Raw genomic sequence first — 19,064 nt, 5'->3', positions numbered from 1 at the left:
AGGTGTGAGTCATAGTAACATAGCCATTGCGAGCCTTAGAACTAATACTACTATGATGTCATGAAGATAGTGGAGCCATGAACCAATAGAACAAGCCATTTCAATAATGTGATGCCACAAAACCATTGACAATGTGATTTCATTGAGTCATTGTATAATACGAACCAATAGAATAAGCCATCACAACAATGAGATGCCACAGAACCATTGCTAAAGAGATTTCATTGAGTCACTATATAATGTGAACCAATAGAACAAGCAATTGCAACAATGTGTGCCATACAATCCACAGGAATCAAGTGATGCCACACACTGAGATTAGCAAGCCATAGACCCGAACCTCAACAAAGATTACAAATGCAAGTCACAGTGAGATTACACTGTGAGCCACAAAAAATGTCATGCCATACAAATCACAAAACATAGTGTGAATAGCTTACCAAATGGAGAAATGGGTGTGCCAATATATAGAGGATTTGTCATGCGGAAGGTGCCTCTGGGAGGCAGGCCGGCTTGACCTTGATTATGAGGCCGACTTATGATTTTCATTCGACCCTTTGATAATTTGAAAAAATAACTTAATAAAAACCCCTTTCAATTTTTGTTTGACATAAATATATTTTCCAGATAACTGATTGCCCAAATAATAATGAGGGAGTGCTATGTTGATTACATCAAATACCATGAACACATTAATAGAACTTCTCTTAAACCAATTCAGGCAAGGTGGACTTCTTTTTGGGCCTTTTGCAAATTCGTCCCATAGCTGCCCCAAATTTCAACATGAAACATCTAGTAATGTAACCCTGCAAGCTCGATCATAGTGAGAAAAATCAAAATTACAAGTGTTGCGATGAAAATCACAAGTGCAAGCCTCATGCAACATGACAGGTAACAGCTCTCAAGAGAAAATCATCCAAAGTGACACACTACTACATCTTTGCACTGAAATGCATTCAGGAATGGAATAATGTTAATTTTAGGTATGTTTTATGCTTAGAGCAATTTATTTCAATTTTCACAGTTAATATCTTTTCCAGATTAGCAATCACATCAGCATTAAAGTAAATTGCAGATAGAACATAAACATAAATCGCAGAAGACAAGCCAAGACAAGAGGATATGCGATGTGGCGCTAGCCAGGGACAAACCCCAATGTGGGGAGACCCTTGATCAATTCTTCTTATATGTTCTTCAACAGTTCAGAAGCGAGAGAGATAGTACATGGATCATTTCTAAGAAGATGAGATCAGTTGAAGACACGCTGCTTCAACTGATTCTCCAAGGTGACTCCTTCACCTATCATCATGTTGCATCTCGTCGCCATGTTGCACCTCACCGTGCCGCACCATGCTGCACCCATCATCACAATGCTAGACCTTATGCTGCACTATTGTCCCAGTGTTTAGCACTGCTATACCTTGTGCCACTGTTGCACCATGTTGTCACCCATGTGCTTGCTGCACCATTGCTGCTTTGTGTACTTGTTGCACCAAGTACCAAACTGTTGTCCCAATGTGCTTGCAACACTATGCTTGTTGCACCTTGTTGTTGTTGCTGTCCCATGTACCATACTATTGCAGCACCATGAACTTGCTGCACTAAATACAATTGTCCCATGTACCATACCACTATGTACAGCCACCATGTACTTGTTGTTGTTGTTGTCCTATTGTACCACTGCTACACAATGTCATAGCTATCCTAATCATAGTGTTGTCCCAACATGCTGCTGTCCCAACATGCTGCTATCCCATCATGCTGCTTTCCCAACATGCTGTTGTACCAACATGATGTTGTCCCATCATTGTGTTGTCCAATGAGTTTGCAGTGCCATGTACCTTTGCTGCTTTGTCACAACTGTTGTCCCATCACAGCTTTCTATGCTTGCCATGTTGTACATGCTTACATTGATTCTTCTAACAACATTCTCATCATCAAGTCATCCTCATACTTATACTTGAATGTTGGTGCACTATTGTAGTTCTGCAACTCTGGTTAGGGCATTAATAGTACCCTAACAACCACCTCTAAACTCTGCAACAGTCCTTGAAAAGAGTGTGGCTTACCTCCCTTGAGAAGTTGTTGTCCATACATCCCTTCACGATGTCTAGGGTAGCCTCCACGTTGTCCCTTTGACCCTTTCTATGATGGCTAATACTCTATTGTCCACACAGCCCTTCACGCTGTCTAAGGCAGTGTACATGTTGTCCCTTTGACCCTTAATGTTGTTGCTAAGACTCTCTTGTTTGACTGCGGTTAGGGCTGAATTAGACCAGCGTTTAGGGCTGGATTAGATCAGCGTTTAGGGCAGCCTTTTAGGTCTGCGTTAGGGCTACCTTCCATCTGCATCTAGGGTTGTAGGCCTCCTTCTAGACTTGCATAGAGACCAGCGTATAGGTTAGGGCTCCTTCTTGATATCGTTAGGGCTTCTCTTCATGACTGTGTCCTCTAGATTAGGGTAGTGTATTTCTTCTTCTTGACTGTGGCTAGGGCAGCCTCATTCCTCCAATGTCTAGGGCTACCACTCCTAGATTTCTCTTCCACTAAAAACCAAGACAAGTGGAGAGAAATCAAAATAGAAGTGTGTATTGAAATGACTATCAAGTCATCTCCTTTAATAGTAAAACGTTGAGCACATGTGGGGTTTATTTGGTTGCTAGCCGACCTTGATGAATTGTCTTATAACACAAATAAATTCATAACTCCATGAATACTTATCGGAATCGGATGATCTTTAGATCAATCCTACACCTCTCGATGAGAGGGATCCAAGAAAAATATCAGCTGCCATAAATAAGATGACCCACATGGAGTTTGGCCCTAGTTGCCAATTTTAACACTCCCTCTCAACTAGGGAGAACTCCATCCGCTGATCCATATGTCCGACTGTACTATCTCTGCCATCAGTGCCCTGCACTGCTCTGCTTTGCTCTGCTGAACCATGAAGAAGAAGAATTGATCGAGAATGTCTCATACCATTCTCTACTGACCTGAAGTCATTTTTATTGATCCCAGATCAATATCACAAGAGAGTGTCTCAAACCACTCATTCTGATCCCATATCAATGGAGGTTATCCCAGCATAGGGAGTACGGTAGATACAACGATGTGTCCATCGATAGTACTACTATGGTCCCTAACCCCATTTCCCTGTTCATTGGCCAGATGAGAGGTACTTCCCATGAGTCCCAGACTGCATGGGTAGGATGCCTCAACAAGAGAACCATTCATCCTGTCCCTAAATTGCCTCGAAGTATCATGGGGGAAGGTTGAGCCATTCACCCTATACAAAGCGCACCATTAGGGGAGGGTGAGTCACCCTATGGTTGCTTGTTGCTCCAAGCAGTACCCCAAGTCCCCCAAAGCTCCCAGAGCTCAATGCATGCATCATGCAGGACCCTTATAAGAAGGTCTCTCAACGACTCCAATTCGTTCAGGAAAGTCACAAATTTGACCTTTACCCGGGGCTTTGACAGAATGTCTACGACCTGTAAATCAATCTCAATGCGATAGAGCCTCCTCGCTCATCAACATACCATATCCCAGATAAGGTAGTATCTGATGTCTATATGCTGGAGAAATCATAGAATACAAGATTCCTCAACAATCGAATTCCCCCCCTAGTTGACACAAAGGATCCCAGTGGTATCCATCATGTGTACAAACAACTCGCTAAAGAGCATCCACAACCAGCTAGCTTCACATGAGACCATACTTGTAGCTATGTATTCGGTCTCAACAATGCTTATAGCAATATAGCAACCAACTTCTGCTTCCTACTCATCCAGGATATCAAACAGAACCCAAAGAGAACCAGCACTCGAAAGTGCTCTTGTGATCCTCCACACTGCCTGCCCAGTCAACATTCGAATAATCATGCACCTTCACATTTCCGGCAGTGTATCCCAATCCATGAGAGATTGTACCCCGAAGATATCTCAGAAGATTCTTGGCACCAATCCAGTGAGGCTCAACCATATATGAGCTCATCATACTAACTGCAAATCATATGTCTGGACGGAAGTTCACCAAGAACATCAACGCGAATGAGTTTAAGAAACTCAAAGGCATTTCCCAAATCTGGTCCAGCATCACTACCATATAACTTCTGAAAGTTAAGATCCTCGAGGTAGTCACGGGCTTGCAGTTTACCATTCCACATCCGGAATCCAACTCCCTCTTACTTCTGCAAATGAGAGGGTCTGCACCTATCAGAAATAGGTCGTCCTCAGAAGGTGCTAGTATGAGAGGTCTATCATCCACAACCTTCGAGCAATGGTTTGGATCGGCTTCACTCCTAGTGAATCTCAACTTCATCAAACAGCTATCAATCCTCTCATACTAAGCCTGAGGTGATTTGCTTCAAGCCATAGATGGCTTTCTTCCACCTACATACATGAGACTCCCGATCATGAATCTCAAACCCCTCGGGTTGTTCCAAACCTGTGGATCTGTTACATGAGGGGAATGGTCCCCTTGTAATATTTTCCTTCGGTACATCTCAGACATGGACCTTCATGCTCTTCTTCAATTCAGGCATCCCTGTCACCATCTCACTCACATCGGGTAGGGCCCCATAATAAGTAGACCTCCAGTGCTATAGATGAGATGTGACAACTAACATGGTCCCCAATGGACCATCCTGCAACTTGATACAAATTTCCAACCTTGAACCCATAAGTAAAAGCATCTTACAAAATTCTATTTTCAAACACGTACCTTTCCATCGATGAATGCCACCCTGAAACCTTTGACTTCCATTGCCAAAATGGAAACTAGGTTCTTCTTGCGATCAGGTACAGAAAAGAGATTTTGTAAATGAATCGAGTTTCCCTCATTCAATTGAGGGGTAGTATTCCCTACACCCTTTCTGGGATAGGTGGCATCGGCTCCAAGTATAATCCCACGATTGTTTCCATCTCTACTAAATTAGAGAGATCACCCTTCTATCCAATGAAATGCCTTGAAGCACTATAATCAATAAGCCAAATTCCCATAAAATCTTAAGGAAAGGGCCAATACAAGATAACGCTTCTTTATCTTATCAGAAACAACATTTGATTCTTCATACTTGGGGTTCCTTGCTTTCTCTGAAGAGTCAGCCATTTCTTTGATGACCTGCATTACCTGTCATTCCTCTGATCATTGATGATGTCCCTGGAATGATTGTTATCATCATCAAGTGATGTGTCCCTACCATTCAAACACTCCTTCGCATAATGGCCGAACTTGTTGCAACCAAGGCATCTGACTTTCCTTCCACCCTTAGATCCAGACTTTCCATTGAAGTGATCTTTAGGTAGGCCATCAGAAACTTCCGCTGTGCCATTCTGATAATATTCTCTGCTTCGACTTCACCCTCGGTGAATTTGAAGAGGGATGAGGAATCCATTGATCCTTTTGTCCTTTCCCAACTGTCTTTGATGATTTCTCTTTCACTCTTGCTTGGGCTTTGTCTTCACCCCAGCTCTGGTACCATGTTAATTTTAGGTATGTTCTATGCTTAGAGCAATTTATTTCATTTTTCACAGTTAATATCTTTTCCAAATTAGCAATCACATCAGCATTAAAGTAAACTGCAGAAGAACATAAACATAAATCGCAGAAGACAAGAGGACACAAAATGTGGCACTAGCTAGGGCAACCCCAATGTGGGGAAACCCTTGATCAATTCTTCTTATATGTTGTTCAATAGTTCAGCAGAGAGAGAGATAGTACATAGATCATTTCTAAGAAGATGAGATCAGTTGAAGACATGTTGCTTCAACTGATTCTCCAAGGTGACTCCTTCACCTATCATCATGTTGCATCTCGTCGTCGTGTTGCACCTCACCGTATTGCACCATGATGCACCCATCATCACAGTGTTGGACCTTATGTTGCACTATTGTCCCAATGTTTATCACTGTTGTACCTTGTGCCACTGTTGTACCATGATGTCACCCATGTGCTTGTTGCACCATTGCTGCTTTGTGTACTAGCTACACCAAATACCATATTGTTGTCCCAATGTGCTTGCAGCACTATGCTTGTTGCACCTTGTTGTTGTTGTTGTTCCATGTACCATACTATTGCAGCGCCATGAACTTGATGCACTAAATACAATTGTCCCATGTACCATACCACTATGTACTTGTTGTTGTTGTTGTCCTATTGTGCCACCGCTGCACAATGTCATAGCTGTCCTAATCATATTGTTGTCCCAACATGCTGTTCTCCCATCATTGTGTTGTCCAATGAGTTTGCAGCACCATGTACCTTTGTTGCTTTGTCACAATTGTTGTTCCATCACAGCATGCTATGCTTGCCATGCTGCACATGCTTACACTAATTCTTCTAACAACATTCTCATCATCAAATTATCCTCATGCTTATACTTGAATGCCAATGCACTATTGTTGTTCTGCAACTCTGGTTAAGGCATCAATAGTACCCTAACAACCACCTCTAAACTCGGCAGCAGTCCTTGAAAAGAGTGTGGCTTACCTCCCTTGAGAAGTTGATGTCCATACATCCCTTCACGATGTCCCTTTGACCCTTTATACAACGGCTAATACTCTGTTGTCCACATAGCCCTTCACACTGTCTAGGGTAGTCTACACGTTGTCTCTTTGACCCTTCACGCTGCTGCTAAGAATCTCTTGTTGGACTGCGGTTAGGGCTGAATTAGACCAGCGTTTAGGGCTGGATTAGATCAGCGTTTAGGGCAGCCTTTTAAGTCTGCGTTAGGGTTGCCTTCCATTTGCATCTAGGGTTGTAGGCCTCCTTCTAGACTTGCGTAGAGACCATCGTATAGGTTAGGGCTCCTCTTGATATCGATTTGACTTCTCTTCATGACTGCGTCCTCTAGATTGGGGCAGCGTATTTCTTCTTCTTGACTGTGGCTAGGGCAGTCTCATTCCTCCAATGTCGAGGGCTACCACTCCTAGATTTCTCTTCCACTAAAACCCAAGACAAGTGGAGAGAAATCAAAATAGAAGTGTGTGTAGAAATGACTATCAAGTCATTTCCTTTAATACTAAAACGTTGAGCACATGTGGGGTTTATTTGATTGCTGGCCGCCCTTGACGAATTGTCTTATAACACAAATAAATTCATAACTCCATGAATACTTATCGGAATCAGATGATCTTTAGATCAATCCTACACCTCTCGATGAGAGGGATCCAAGAAAAATATCTTCTGCCATAAATAAGATGACCCACATGGAGTTGGCCCTAGTTGCCAACTTTAACAAATAGACCATTAAGACTGCTAGATTAACCTGAAAATTGATTACAATATTTCACTTTGACCATACAATTTGCTAATAATATTGAGCTTCCCTTTCATTTGTTTGCATAATGTTTGATGTACTTAAAATGGGATTTTCGTCATGTTCACACTGAAATATGATACAGGCAATAGTTCAAATGGTTCTCAGGTTTTATAGATGATCTCTCGCAAATGGATTGATTGTGTAACTTGCATAATGAATGCACTTGGAAATTTGGAATAATACATATTACATGCACTAGCAATTCACAACCATTTATAGTTTATAAAGATTACAATATATATGATGTAGGGTTCCACTAAGACAATAGACTAGTTCAACATTTCTTTAGACTGGATTGTCCTTGTTCCTCCTATCCAGCGAATCTTAATCTTGTTCAGGTAATTGATATGTAAGGCTTAGAATGAATTCCCTTTACAAATACCATCAAGAGGTTAAGAAGGTTTAGAATTTCTATAACAGGATTGTCTTTGATCCTCTTAACCAACAAACTTGCACCAATGATTGTTTAGCCATGAATTTTCTTCCTCTCGGATCCTTTTACAAATTTCACAAGAGATTAACAATGCCCAGCATGTCTATAACAGGATTATCAGTGATCCTCTTGACCAACAAATTTGCACCAATCACTTTGTGGCCTTGAAATTTCTCGTTATGGGCTTCAAGTTCAACAAGGGAAGCCTATAATTCATCCCGTATTCCCAAATAGCCATTTTTAACATTGCTACCATTATTTCTACATTTCAAATTAAAATAAACTTCATTTTATATTTCAAAAGTAGCCCCAGAAAATACAAATGTCACTTTGGATTACGCAACCGTGTACTTCAATGACCCACAGAATTATGCAGAAACAATAAAGCCCGTATAGTTAATGTACCTGGATTGATCTTAAACTTCAAGGTATTTGGGTATCGCTTGGATATAAATTTGATTGGGTGCTCCATACATTGTCTATGTTTATCTGTTGCTGAAATCAACTGCAGATATAAAACAACATCACGAAAAATAAGATTTGATTAAATGTCAAGACACACTTCAGCTAATGTTTTGTACAATATGTGTGAAAAAACACCAGAAATGTGGGACAAATATAAAAAGCAAAACCACCTTTAACAGATGTATTGCCTGCTTGACATGAAAAGAGCAACAGACACAAAATGATATGTCTTGTATGTACATCATCCCACTATAAATCATAGGAAAAAGGGGTCTCTTTTCATCAAAAACAAGTCCAATATTACAGAAAAGAAAAGGAGAAAAAAACAAACTGCAACAGGCCAAGCCTTACAATGCAACACAACTCCCTACCCAAGTAAGGTGCAAGAATCTCTAAATGGGGACCCATATCAAACGAAAAAAATTAATCCGTAAGGAGCTGAGCATGAACATCCAACAATCACTAATTCATCCAACAATCTATGGAATTACAATATCCAAAATTCCTTTTTCAACCCCTTGATAGTATCATTACATCCTGTTGAGAAAATTAAGGGCAATTTAAATATTCGATTTCTCTTAACTGTGATAACTGCTTGTGATATTATTTCTTTAGATTCTGCTTCTTATTGATTACACGAATTATTATCATCAACCAGCTACCAAACAAGAAGATCAAAATGCACAAGTACACAAGATATTGGCACCAAGCCAGGGCAAAAACCTCTCCTAAACTTGAGAGGAAAAACCCTTTGAACTCTTTCTTATAGAATCTTTATTGAGAAATTACATGACCCAAACATTGACTCAGAAATGCCTTCAACATCAAATGACAATACCTCAAACATGTACCCAAACAGTTTGTCTCTTTCTGCAGTTCTGGACAGTATGCTAGGTCTGTAACAAAAATATGACAGTCAGCGAATATGGTCTAGGACAGGCTCATCTAGCCTTCTCTTATCCTCGCACTTCATGTAGACCCTTCATGCTTTTGACAAAGTGCTTGATCTGAGAAATTGTGATGCCGAGGGAGTGACTGTTCTAGGACAGCGAGAACAGAACCTTTCGTTTCAGATAGTAGGCACTCGTACTAGGAAGATTAGGGCTCCTCTAGTCCTACGATTCCTTCGATCTCTTCAGCAGTGGCTTTCACCTTTCAACTGCGGCTAGAACAGACCTTCAACCCAACAATATAATCATAAAACGTGAAGCCCTAGACCAAGTCGGATTGCCGCATAAGAGAGCAGACTTGATGATGACTTCGCATGAGGGAACAGACCTCCTCAATGACTGCGGCTACCTTCCTTTCTTCGACCCTTTCACTTCTGCTTTTCTTCATGAACGAATGAAGGTTAATGTATTGTGAGGAGGAGCCAACGGAGCCTTTATATAGGCTTGCCTCCGCACCTATTAGGCCGATGTGATCCTAGATTAGGCCGACGTGTTCCTTGATTAAGCTGATGTGATTCTTGATTAAGCCGACATGAAAACAAGAGGCTTCCAGAATTTCTTCAAGTGGTTTCTTTGTATTAATTCTGTGGGTACATGTTGGAGTATTTCATTGATGATCTAGAAGGATTTGACTTACATCAATTGCATTTACAAGTGTACTAATACATGATTGTCTTCATTATACATGACTTATTTAAGGCTCTCAATTGGAGCCACGACTTCAACCAAGAAACTTCTTGAGCATGAAATCCACGTCTCAAGCAATAACATAAAAAAAAAATCTTGATACAAAATTACATCATTACAATATTTTACATGATGAAGACCGAACCTAGTTACACTATTTTCAACACTCCCTCCTAACTAGGGAGGTACTCATACATACATGGTACATGGACATTCTCAATACAAGAGTTCTCATAAACAAAGAGTCGGATTAGTTATCCATTTGCTCTAGCATCATTTCAACCAACATTGTTTCCATATAGCAAGGCCTTGACTAACTGCTCGATCTCTCAAATAGATTAGAGCACAATGTTGGCGAGACCAATGACTTATAGACACACTTGTCATTGTCTCTCTTAGGGTCATACCCACCCGAGTGTTCTCTGAGTATGCCCTACTAGGACTATTCTCATCTTGGGTTCCCAGCCCTCAAGAATATCGGTCCTCTTGCCCACTCTTGTCTTGGATGCCCTACCACATCCTCAAAGAATGTCGGATGCTAGGTGATTACACAATCCTGCATTCTTTCTTCCGAACTGAAGACAAGAATGTCGTGTCTAAATCTCCCTCTTAATTAGGGACAAGTTCCAAGTTTCTCTTCACTCAGAAACTTGCTCGAGTTCCTTTACTCATAGGAACCTTCCAGAGCTCCCTCTTACGCAGGGACTCTATCATCAATGCTTTATAGGATCTTCTAGTTGACTGATGATCCAAGACTTAGATGTCATCAATTTTCTCCACATGTAGCGTTCAGCCATTCATTACTTTCCTCTGTCATGTCATCTCGAAAAGTATCCTCCTTGGCTTTACATCTGGGACTTCCTTCACCTTTTTTTTTCATCAACGGTGGTTCACAAGGTACATAGTTGTGACATCCTTCACAACTCTCCTTACCTTGGCCCTGCACACATACCCAGAATTTTCCAAGAGGTCAGACACCAAAAATAAATCACATGTTACCTTTTGGTGATGGCCTTTTTCCAGTGACATCTCCTTGTAGGTATCAACATCATGTATACATGTTGACACATCTCCCAACGATATATGTTGTCAAGGGTCTTCATCTTTTCAGACTTCCATCAGAGTCTTCACATCATTCCAAAAGATTTCCTGGTCAAGTATTCCTAATCCTTTGGATGTTGATTGCCTTCATTATGGTTGTGTAATTCACGATCTCTTCCATCCTCACATCCTTCATTCCCAGGAGCTTTCACTCAGAGTTCTTCAATTGTAATCAACTACCTCATACTTTATATGAGGACATATTATGTTGATTTCATCTAGTGTGACTTAAGTCTTTCAGCATCCTTTCAGAGGAGGAGATCTTTTCCCTTTAGATCATGCTTGATCCATGTTACCTGCAACCATATGACATAATATTAAACAAATACAAGCATACATACCTCATTATTCCTTCAGGCTTCTTTCAGCGACTTTCTTAATTGAACGGATCCTCAATCCATTGATCTACTTCATCATGTCATCAGTCCTTCATCTCATGATTTCCATAAGTTGGAATTCATGATGAAGCTCTTGCTTTTTTCCCAGACTAGGGGATCCTCCGCTGAGGTTTCTATCAGAGACTCTTCAGGATCTACTATATCCCTATCTAGCAAATGTTCTCTTTGACCTAGATGACTTCTTCCTTTCCTTTGATATTCAATGAGATTCCCAAGAGCTATGTTCCCATGATGCCATGATGCATCTTCTTACCATGATCATATCTACAAGGACTTCTGATAGGATCCTATTGAGAGGGATACCATCTCATTCATACTGGAGATTTATTACTCCCTCTTTCCTTTAGCTTCCTCTATCCTTCAGATGACATGAATTCTTATCCATAATCTTCCCATAGCATTGAATCTTAGCTACACTAAACTATCTCGTTTGAGGACCAAACTTCCCTTCTCATGCTTTAGTCTTTTAACCTTTAGCACTTTTGTCCACAACTTATCCTTTTTCCATTTTGCACAGGTACTATAAGTTGTTAGATGAGGAAGCTTCCTTGTCGCAAGGATACTTGACATCTTTCTTATTAAGAAAATAAATGAGTGTCTTCTTATCATTTTCTCAAATCTCCCAATTGAGATCTCATGAAGATGACCTTCCTTACAGCATATCAGAGAGTACGTCTTCTAGCATTTCAATTAGGTCACTGTTGCACCATTACTGCAATCATCCTTGTTGCTCCTTCACCGAGATCATCATTGTTGTACCTTTATTGAGATCATAACAACGAGGTCTTCGTGACAGCTACACCGAGATAGGGATCAGGGCCTTGCCTTCATCATAGCTGAGATCATCTCCATGACCTTTTTCTTCATCACAGAATAAGATCATGGTTGCTATTTTGTTGTCACATCTTCACTAAGAACTTTACTATTCTTTTACTGAGATAATCCTTGTGCTCTTACCGAAACCATCACTATAACATTGAGATCTCTCTCTCTCTCTCTCTCTCTCTCTCTCTCTATATATATATATATATATATATATATATAGATCTTCATGATAGCTACACCAAGATAGGGATCAGGGCCTTGCCTTCATCATAGCCGAGATCATCTCCATGACCTTTTCTTCATCACAAAATAAGATCATGGCTGCTATTTTGTTGTCACATCTTCACTAAGAACTTTACTGTTCTTTTACTGAGATAATCTTTGTGCTCTTACCGAAACCATAACTATAACACTGAGATCTCGATATATATATATATATATATATATATATATATATATATATGATAGCGATACCAAGATCTTCTCATAATCAATGCTGAGACCGAGATCATGATACAGACTCATTCTGCCACTCCAAGACCAAGATCATCAATCCCTTTCTTAGACACTGCTGAAATCATCATCATTATTGTTGTTACGTTGAGGTCCCTGCGATTAACAAAAAATGAATTAACCCTTCCTATTAACTGATTCATTCTTACTTCTTGTTCTCTAACCTTACAAGCCGCTTCTTGCTTATCTTCTTCTCTTAATCTCAAGAAGGCTTGCCATCGATAATCAAAGTCTCTTTTTTCTTGGTTTTTCATTCCTTGCAACATTTTCTCAATGTTATCTATTTTTTTAATATCGCTTGCTAATTCCTCTTGAGTTTCGATTATCTTATTTTGACCTTCTCCTAACTCTGCCTGCTTCTTTTCAACATTGTTGAGGTGACGTCATACCTTATCGAGTTCTTCTTGATATTTTTTTGAGTCGGCTTCATCATTATTCCCCATCTTTGATTTGTTTTTCTTCCTTATAGAACGCACTTTTTTTATACTAACTAATATTTCTTTATTTTTCTTTTTTCTTTAATTATAAACAATATAATTTAAAAATTATAAAGCTTTATAACTATAAATTATATAATACAACTATATAGTTATAATCATATAATAGTTAAAATTAATGTAACAATTAAAAAAAATGGCATGACTGTTTGTGGGGACAGGATGGTGGGTTCAAGGCAACGAAGGTAAATGGAGGACGGCAGCTCGAATAGATCAACGACCGACATCAGAAGACAGGGTATGAACGCGACAGGGGAATGGTCGAAGCAACGAGACAGCGCGACTGATGGCGGATAATTGTCAACTGGTCAGGGAAACTGCGGAGTGTTGTCAGAGAGGATCAGATGGGTTGTCACGGAAGGTTGGGGCACAATGCGAAGTGAACGTTGGGCAAAAAAAGGGATGGTGGACAGGAGTAGATTGGACCACGATGGACAGCAATGGGACCAATGTAGGCCAGCAAATCAGAGGGTGTCAGGGAGTATTGCGACGAAATGTTGACATAGTGGAACAAGGAGAACGCGGCAGGGGCGGTGCAATACTATCGATGAATGTGGACCGAGACAGGGACGCAAATGGAGCGTGAACAAGGACGACATTAATAACATAGCGGAAGGTGAACATGTGACACGGCGATGCATAGGTGAGAGAAAAGTTTGCTCTAATACCACTATTAGCAGAAACTCCAAATAAAATACATGAGTTGTGTAATAAATATTTATTAATTATTGAATACTTGAATAATGATTTACATTCCCTCGGATGGTATGCCTAAATAGGTATTGACTGGTCACGAGGTTGGTTGGTCATGCCTTTAGACAATAACCTTTCCATAATTAATAATAATTAAAATTGTTTAAATAAATATTTATTTATTATTAATATATATTTATACATATTATTTTATTTATTAAATTATTTTATGAATTATTTATCCATAACACTTGGACTTCTATGATTGTTGACCTTCACTTGAGGATTTTTGCCTTCCACTCAAGTGAATGTGCCAAAATGACATAACCCCAAAGGATTATGTTTCCAACAATGAATATTCCAACCCCAATGAATAATAAATTGCTTCACCCTTAAGGGGTCAATGATGCATAAATGAAAACTAGTAACCTAAGCTATGCAAGAAAAAAGAAAATCAATGAAGAAAAAGGCACACAAAATGGGTGGTAAAAATTGGTCGAGGAAAGGTGTAATTCAAGTCCAATGATGGCTCCCTCTTCACATCATGCTCCATGAGGTAAACCTCTACCATATCACCAACCATTTGCACCTGTTGATTGATGGGTTGGCCTAGGAACTATCTCTCACCTAAGGGTTGGAAGCACCTAATAGGGCCTTTTGATAACCATCCCATATCTAAGGATGGTAACATTTTTGCAGATGATGCTTGAAGATGATAACCCTTCCATATCATAAGCTAGGAAGAAATTTGAAGATGATACTTGTTGCAAGTACATTGATGCCTTTTGCATTAGATATGGTCGTCTATGATACTCTTATGGTTATTTTAAGGATATGTTTTAGATGCTTACTCCCACGTACAGTGACCATCCCTTGAGGGATTGTATGAGGCTTGTCCAACACTTTAGAGAGGATGTCTAGCCCCATTTAATGACCATTTAGGGCACCAAAGCCAGGACCTTGACCACCTATTAAGGAGCATTGACCTTGGGATGAATCCAGCATTGATGATGAGTTTCTCTTCTCCCTCCAAAGCCTGAAACACTACACTGAGCTACGATGCTACCTAGAGAGTTGATGTATCGCAAAGATGACTGGACACCCACAGGCTAGCATTGTACCTTCTTGATGGACATTAACATGTTTCTTAGCTGATTTGGTGACGATGGTGACTTGAGAACCCTCTAAAGGGAATGGTACACTTCTTTAGATGATAATGTCATGCCCTAGCCTTGTGATGTCCCTTTCATGTGGCTTGGAGTGTGGGTTTTTCTTGATGATTAGACAACTTGTAGATGAGGAGTTGGGCTATTGAGTGAGGAACACCTTTTTGACCCTTCCATGGCATAGTTTGATGGAGACATGCACTATTAGAGGATGACATCACACATGGAGGCCTTTTGCTCACACGTGAGTTAAAAGGACACTTATTTTTATGTTTTTCCATTGATATAGCTATCTTTGAGGTCGGCTTCCAACCTACTTAACTTGTGATCACATGCTTTATTATTTTTAGGGCTTTTAGTCAATTTAAAGCTAAATCGACTTGGTTGCCCTCTTATAAATAGAGGGAAGTCAATTTAGCAAAGCATCATGGTAACACACCATGTGCACTAGTGTCTCATTTATCTTGGGCGAAATGGAGCGTTGATTGAGAAAATTGTATTGGGAAGGATATTATGATTGGAAGCAAATTCCTCTTGGATGATAGAGTGATTCTATGGTGATTTTGTGCAAGTTTATTGTGGGTATCTTCTTCCATTTTCTAATGATTGTAGATTTAGGCTTAGACCAAATTTTCATCATATGTATTGAATATTTTATGGCTCTAAAATCTCCTTCTATAAAAGTATCACCAAGTTTCCATCAAGGAACCTTAGTGTAGCTTCCTTGCCCTCTTATCTCTGATTGATAGAAAGTCGCTAGGGTTTTGATGGAGACAAACCTCATCGTAGCATTTTTTCTCTCATAACCCTTGTTCCATCAGTCCTTTGACATAGATATCACCTTTGACTCCATTAGCCCAAGATTGAGAAAGGCATTAGTCTATTAGTAAGTCAATCCTATAAAAAATTAAACCCCTAAATTTTTAATTTTTATGCTTTCTAGGATAGATTAGGGTAAAGTTATAGAAAAATATGCATTTAATAGCTTAAAATATCTTGGACCTCATAGTCTTAGGGTTAGCCTTTGCATATACTAAATTGGTAAAAGAAAAAAATATTAATTTTCATGCTTTTTCAGCCACTTTTTAGGGATGCCATCTAGGTTTTATAGCTGATTTATGTGTATTCTGTTGAGAAATGTAACTAGTATGGGTCTTCATAATTGTTGTCTAGCTCATAACATGATGTAATTTATATGTATTTGTAAAAAGAAGAAAAGAATAATTATTGTAAAGATCAGAGAAAATTAAATTTGTAAGCATGGGTTTCATGGTCTATTTATTATAATTCTAGATCTAACCATGCATTGTGTGCTTCTAGGGTTGAGTCATCAACCATTATCAATGTCATTATGTTCTAGACCCTTCTTAAGCTTATTATCTCAAAGAATGAAAAATTATTTCATGTAATTTGGTCATGTAAACCTCCTCCACTTAGTCAGCTTTCCCTCTCCTCATGTCGGCCTCATTAAGGAGCTTCAACCACTATATATAGTTGTGCATTCGACCTATTGTGAGGCTATCCAAGCAAGAGATTTGATCTGCAGTTTCTAAGTGAAGAAAGAAGTGCAAAGGGCCTAGAAAGGAAGGTCTTAACATTGCAAGCAGGAAGGAGTCCAAGCGAAGAAGGGAGGGATCAAAAAATCTACTCTTATTCTGGCACACGTGCGAAGAAATTTGAGATAGAAAAACAAAATTGCAGGGCCAAAGGTGCAGACCAAATTTTACAGTTGCAGAGAGGGTTGGACCCTCGTTGACTTATTTTGAAGAGCTGACTTGTGTTGACTTTTGAAGAAATTGGCTAGAGTTTGACTAATCTTCTTGGAACGCTGACTTGGTGGATTGAAGGAGGTCTTTGTCTTGGTCAAAGGGTCTTGGTTGTCTCATTTGATTTGGTTCTTAAAGAAGAGGAGAATTTTTAGGTTTTCCCCTAGGAGAGGGTTGGGACCCTTGTTGACTTATTTTGAAGCGCTGACTTGTGTTGACTTTTGAAGAAATTGGCTAGAGTTTGACTAATCTTCTTGGAAGGCTAACTTGGTGGATTGAAGGAGGTCTTTGTCTTGGTCAAAGGGTGTTGGTTGTCTCACTTGACTTGGTTCTTAAAGAAGAAGAGAATTTTTGGGTTTTCCCCTAGGAGAGGGGTTTTGCCCTTGGCTAAAATCCTACATCCTGTGTCCATGTTGTTTTGATCTTCATGCATTTATGTTGGTAGTTGCTTGACAATAAGAAGATACAAAAACATAAAAGAAGATAATAAGAATACTAAGATATTACACGTAATTATCAAGATATGAAAATCTTTTTGCCTTTCTGATTTTCTAACATGGAATTAGAGTTAAGGTAAGGTAGAAGGAAAAAGGCAGCTTGAGATCAATAGCTCTCATCATGTTAAGGAAGGATTCAAGAAAGTTTTCAAGGTAGACCATAAAGAGAAGTGAAGTCTTACCTATTGAAACTTTGAAGATCTATTGAAGGATTTCATCTACAAGAAGGAAGGAATTTTTGGGAAGATCATCTACTAGTCTTGGTCTACTATAAGAAGAAGCCTAGAAGCAGTTATTGGAGATCCAAGAAGCTAGGAAACAAGCCTAGTCTAAGCCGAGAACCTTATAAGGAAGATCGAAGGTCTGAGGATCTTGAAATTACCACTGGGATCTATGTAATATTATAACCAGATCATACGCTTGAGGTATGTTTTGTGGACTAAAAGTAGTCCTAATAACCAACAAAGAAACTATTTTTGACTTAGTTACTGAAGAATCCACAGTAAAAACCATTTTTTGTCAACGTTTCAAATCCCAACCGGGATCCATCATCAGGACTTCTTGAATGTTGATAGTAGAAGAGCTTGATTTAGGTATTTAAATAATTATGAGTAGATTTTAAGGAAGAGATTAATGTCGGCTTGTTTTAATAATATTAATTGCAAATATTCATAATAATTGATATATTAAAATTATTTAATATTAATTAAAATTAACAATATCAAAAAATAATTAATACTTAATAATTACTTAATAATTAAATAATATTAATAATAGTTGATGATTAATATCAAGACCTAATAATTAATATTAATAATTAAAATTAGGACATGTTTAATTTTTATTTAACTAATTAATAGATTTAATTAATTAAACACCTCTAAGACAAAACTAAAAAGAAGAGTGGTTAATTTGTCTTCCCAGAATTAGATCCTGAAGTCATCAGTGTCCTCAGCAAAGGTTTGGGGTTTGCAATTGCTCCTAAAAACCTTCCTATTGAGAATATGATATGTAACATAGAGGATAGGATCAATAACCTTCCTTTGGAAGACAAGGAAACATTAAGACGAGTTTTCCCTCATTATGAGAAAGGCCAAAACTCCCAAAAGCAATTTGAGTAAAGATGAAGAAAGAGCCTTTAAATCCTTGTGAAACAATGATAAAATTGTGGTTCTTAAGGCAGATAAGGGAGGAGCAGCGGTGATCTTGGATAAAGAAGACTACATATGTAAAATGAATGAACACCTCAGATGTGGCAGTTATAAGAAGCTGAGCAATAATCCCATCCCCAAGATCATGAAGGAAGTAAAAAAGACAATTTCAGATTCCAACCTTGAGGATAAATTAAAGAAGAAATTAATCCCTTCTTGTGAAACTATCCCTAGAATTTATGGGTTACCCAAGATCCACAAAGAAGGGGTTCCTCTTAGACCAATAGTTAATACGATTGGTTCCCCAACCTATGAACTTGCTAAGTATGTTGCTAAAATCCTTAAGCCCCTTGTCGGGAATACTGATTCTTTCATCAACAACTCCCATGATGTTGTGAAACTTATTAAAAATGAGAAGACAGAACGTGATGATATCCTTGTTAGCTTTGACATAGTGTCCTTATTTACCAAGATTCCTCTTGATGAAGCCATTCAGGTCATAAAAGATGTCACTGATCCAGGGACTGCAAAATTGGCCGAAATCTGCTTGCAATCCACTGTTTTCACCTTCCAAGGAATATATTATGAGCAGACATCTAGT

The 19,064-nt window shown here is 39.0% G+C and overlaps 1 protein-coding gene across 6 annotated transcripts in view; it reads right to left on the bottom strand.

Moving 5' to 3' along the window:
* DET1 (light-mediated development protein 1 / deetiolated1 (DET1)) overlaps nucleotides 1-19,064 on the bottom strand; it is a 362,730-nt gene that overhangs the window by 90,751 nt on the left and 252,915 nt on the right. For all 6 annotated transcript variants that reach the window (XM_089385889.1, XM_089385891.1, XM_089385892.1 and 3 more), the window contains one exon: nucleotides 8,160-8,259. In XM_089385889.1, the coding sequence (XP_089242015.1) occupies nucleotides 8,160-8,259 (100 nt within the window). The remainder of the gene's footprint in view (nucleotides 1-8,159; nucleotides 8,260-19,064) is intronic.

This window comes from Pinus tabuliformis, chromosome Q, assembly GCF_031772625.1.
Source record: "Pinus tabuliformis cultivar Carrire ecotype Pingquan chromosome Q, CPIR1, whole genome shotgun sequence".
Taxonomy (NCBI): domain Eukaryota; kingdom Viridiplantae; phylum Streptophyta; class Pinopsida; order Pinales; family Pinaceae; genus Pinus; species Pinus tabuliformis.
The sequence above is the reverse complement of the archived record's forward strand: the minus strand, read 5'-3'. Positions and strand labels throughout refer to the sequence as shown.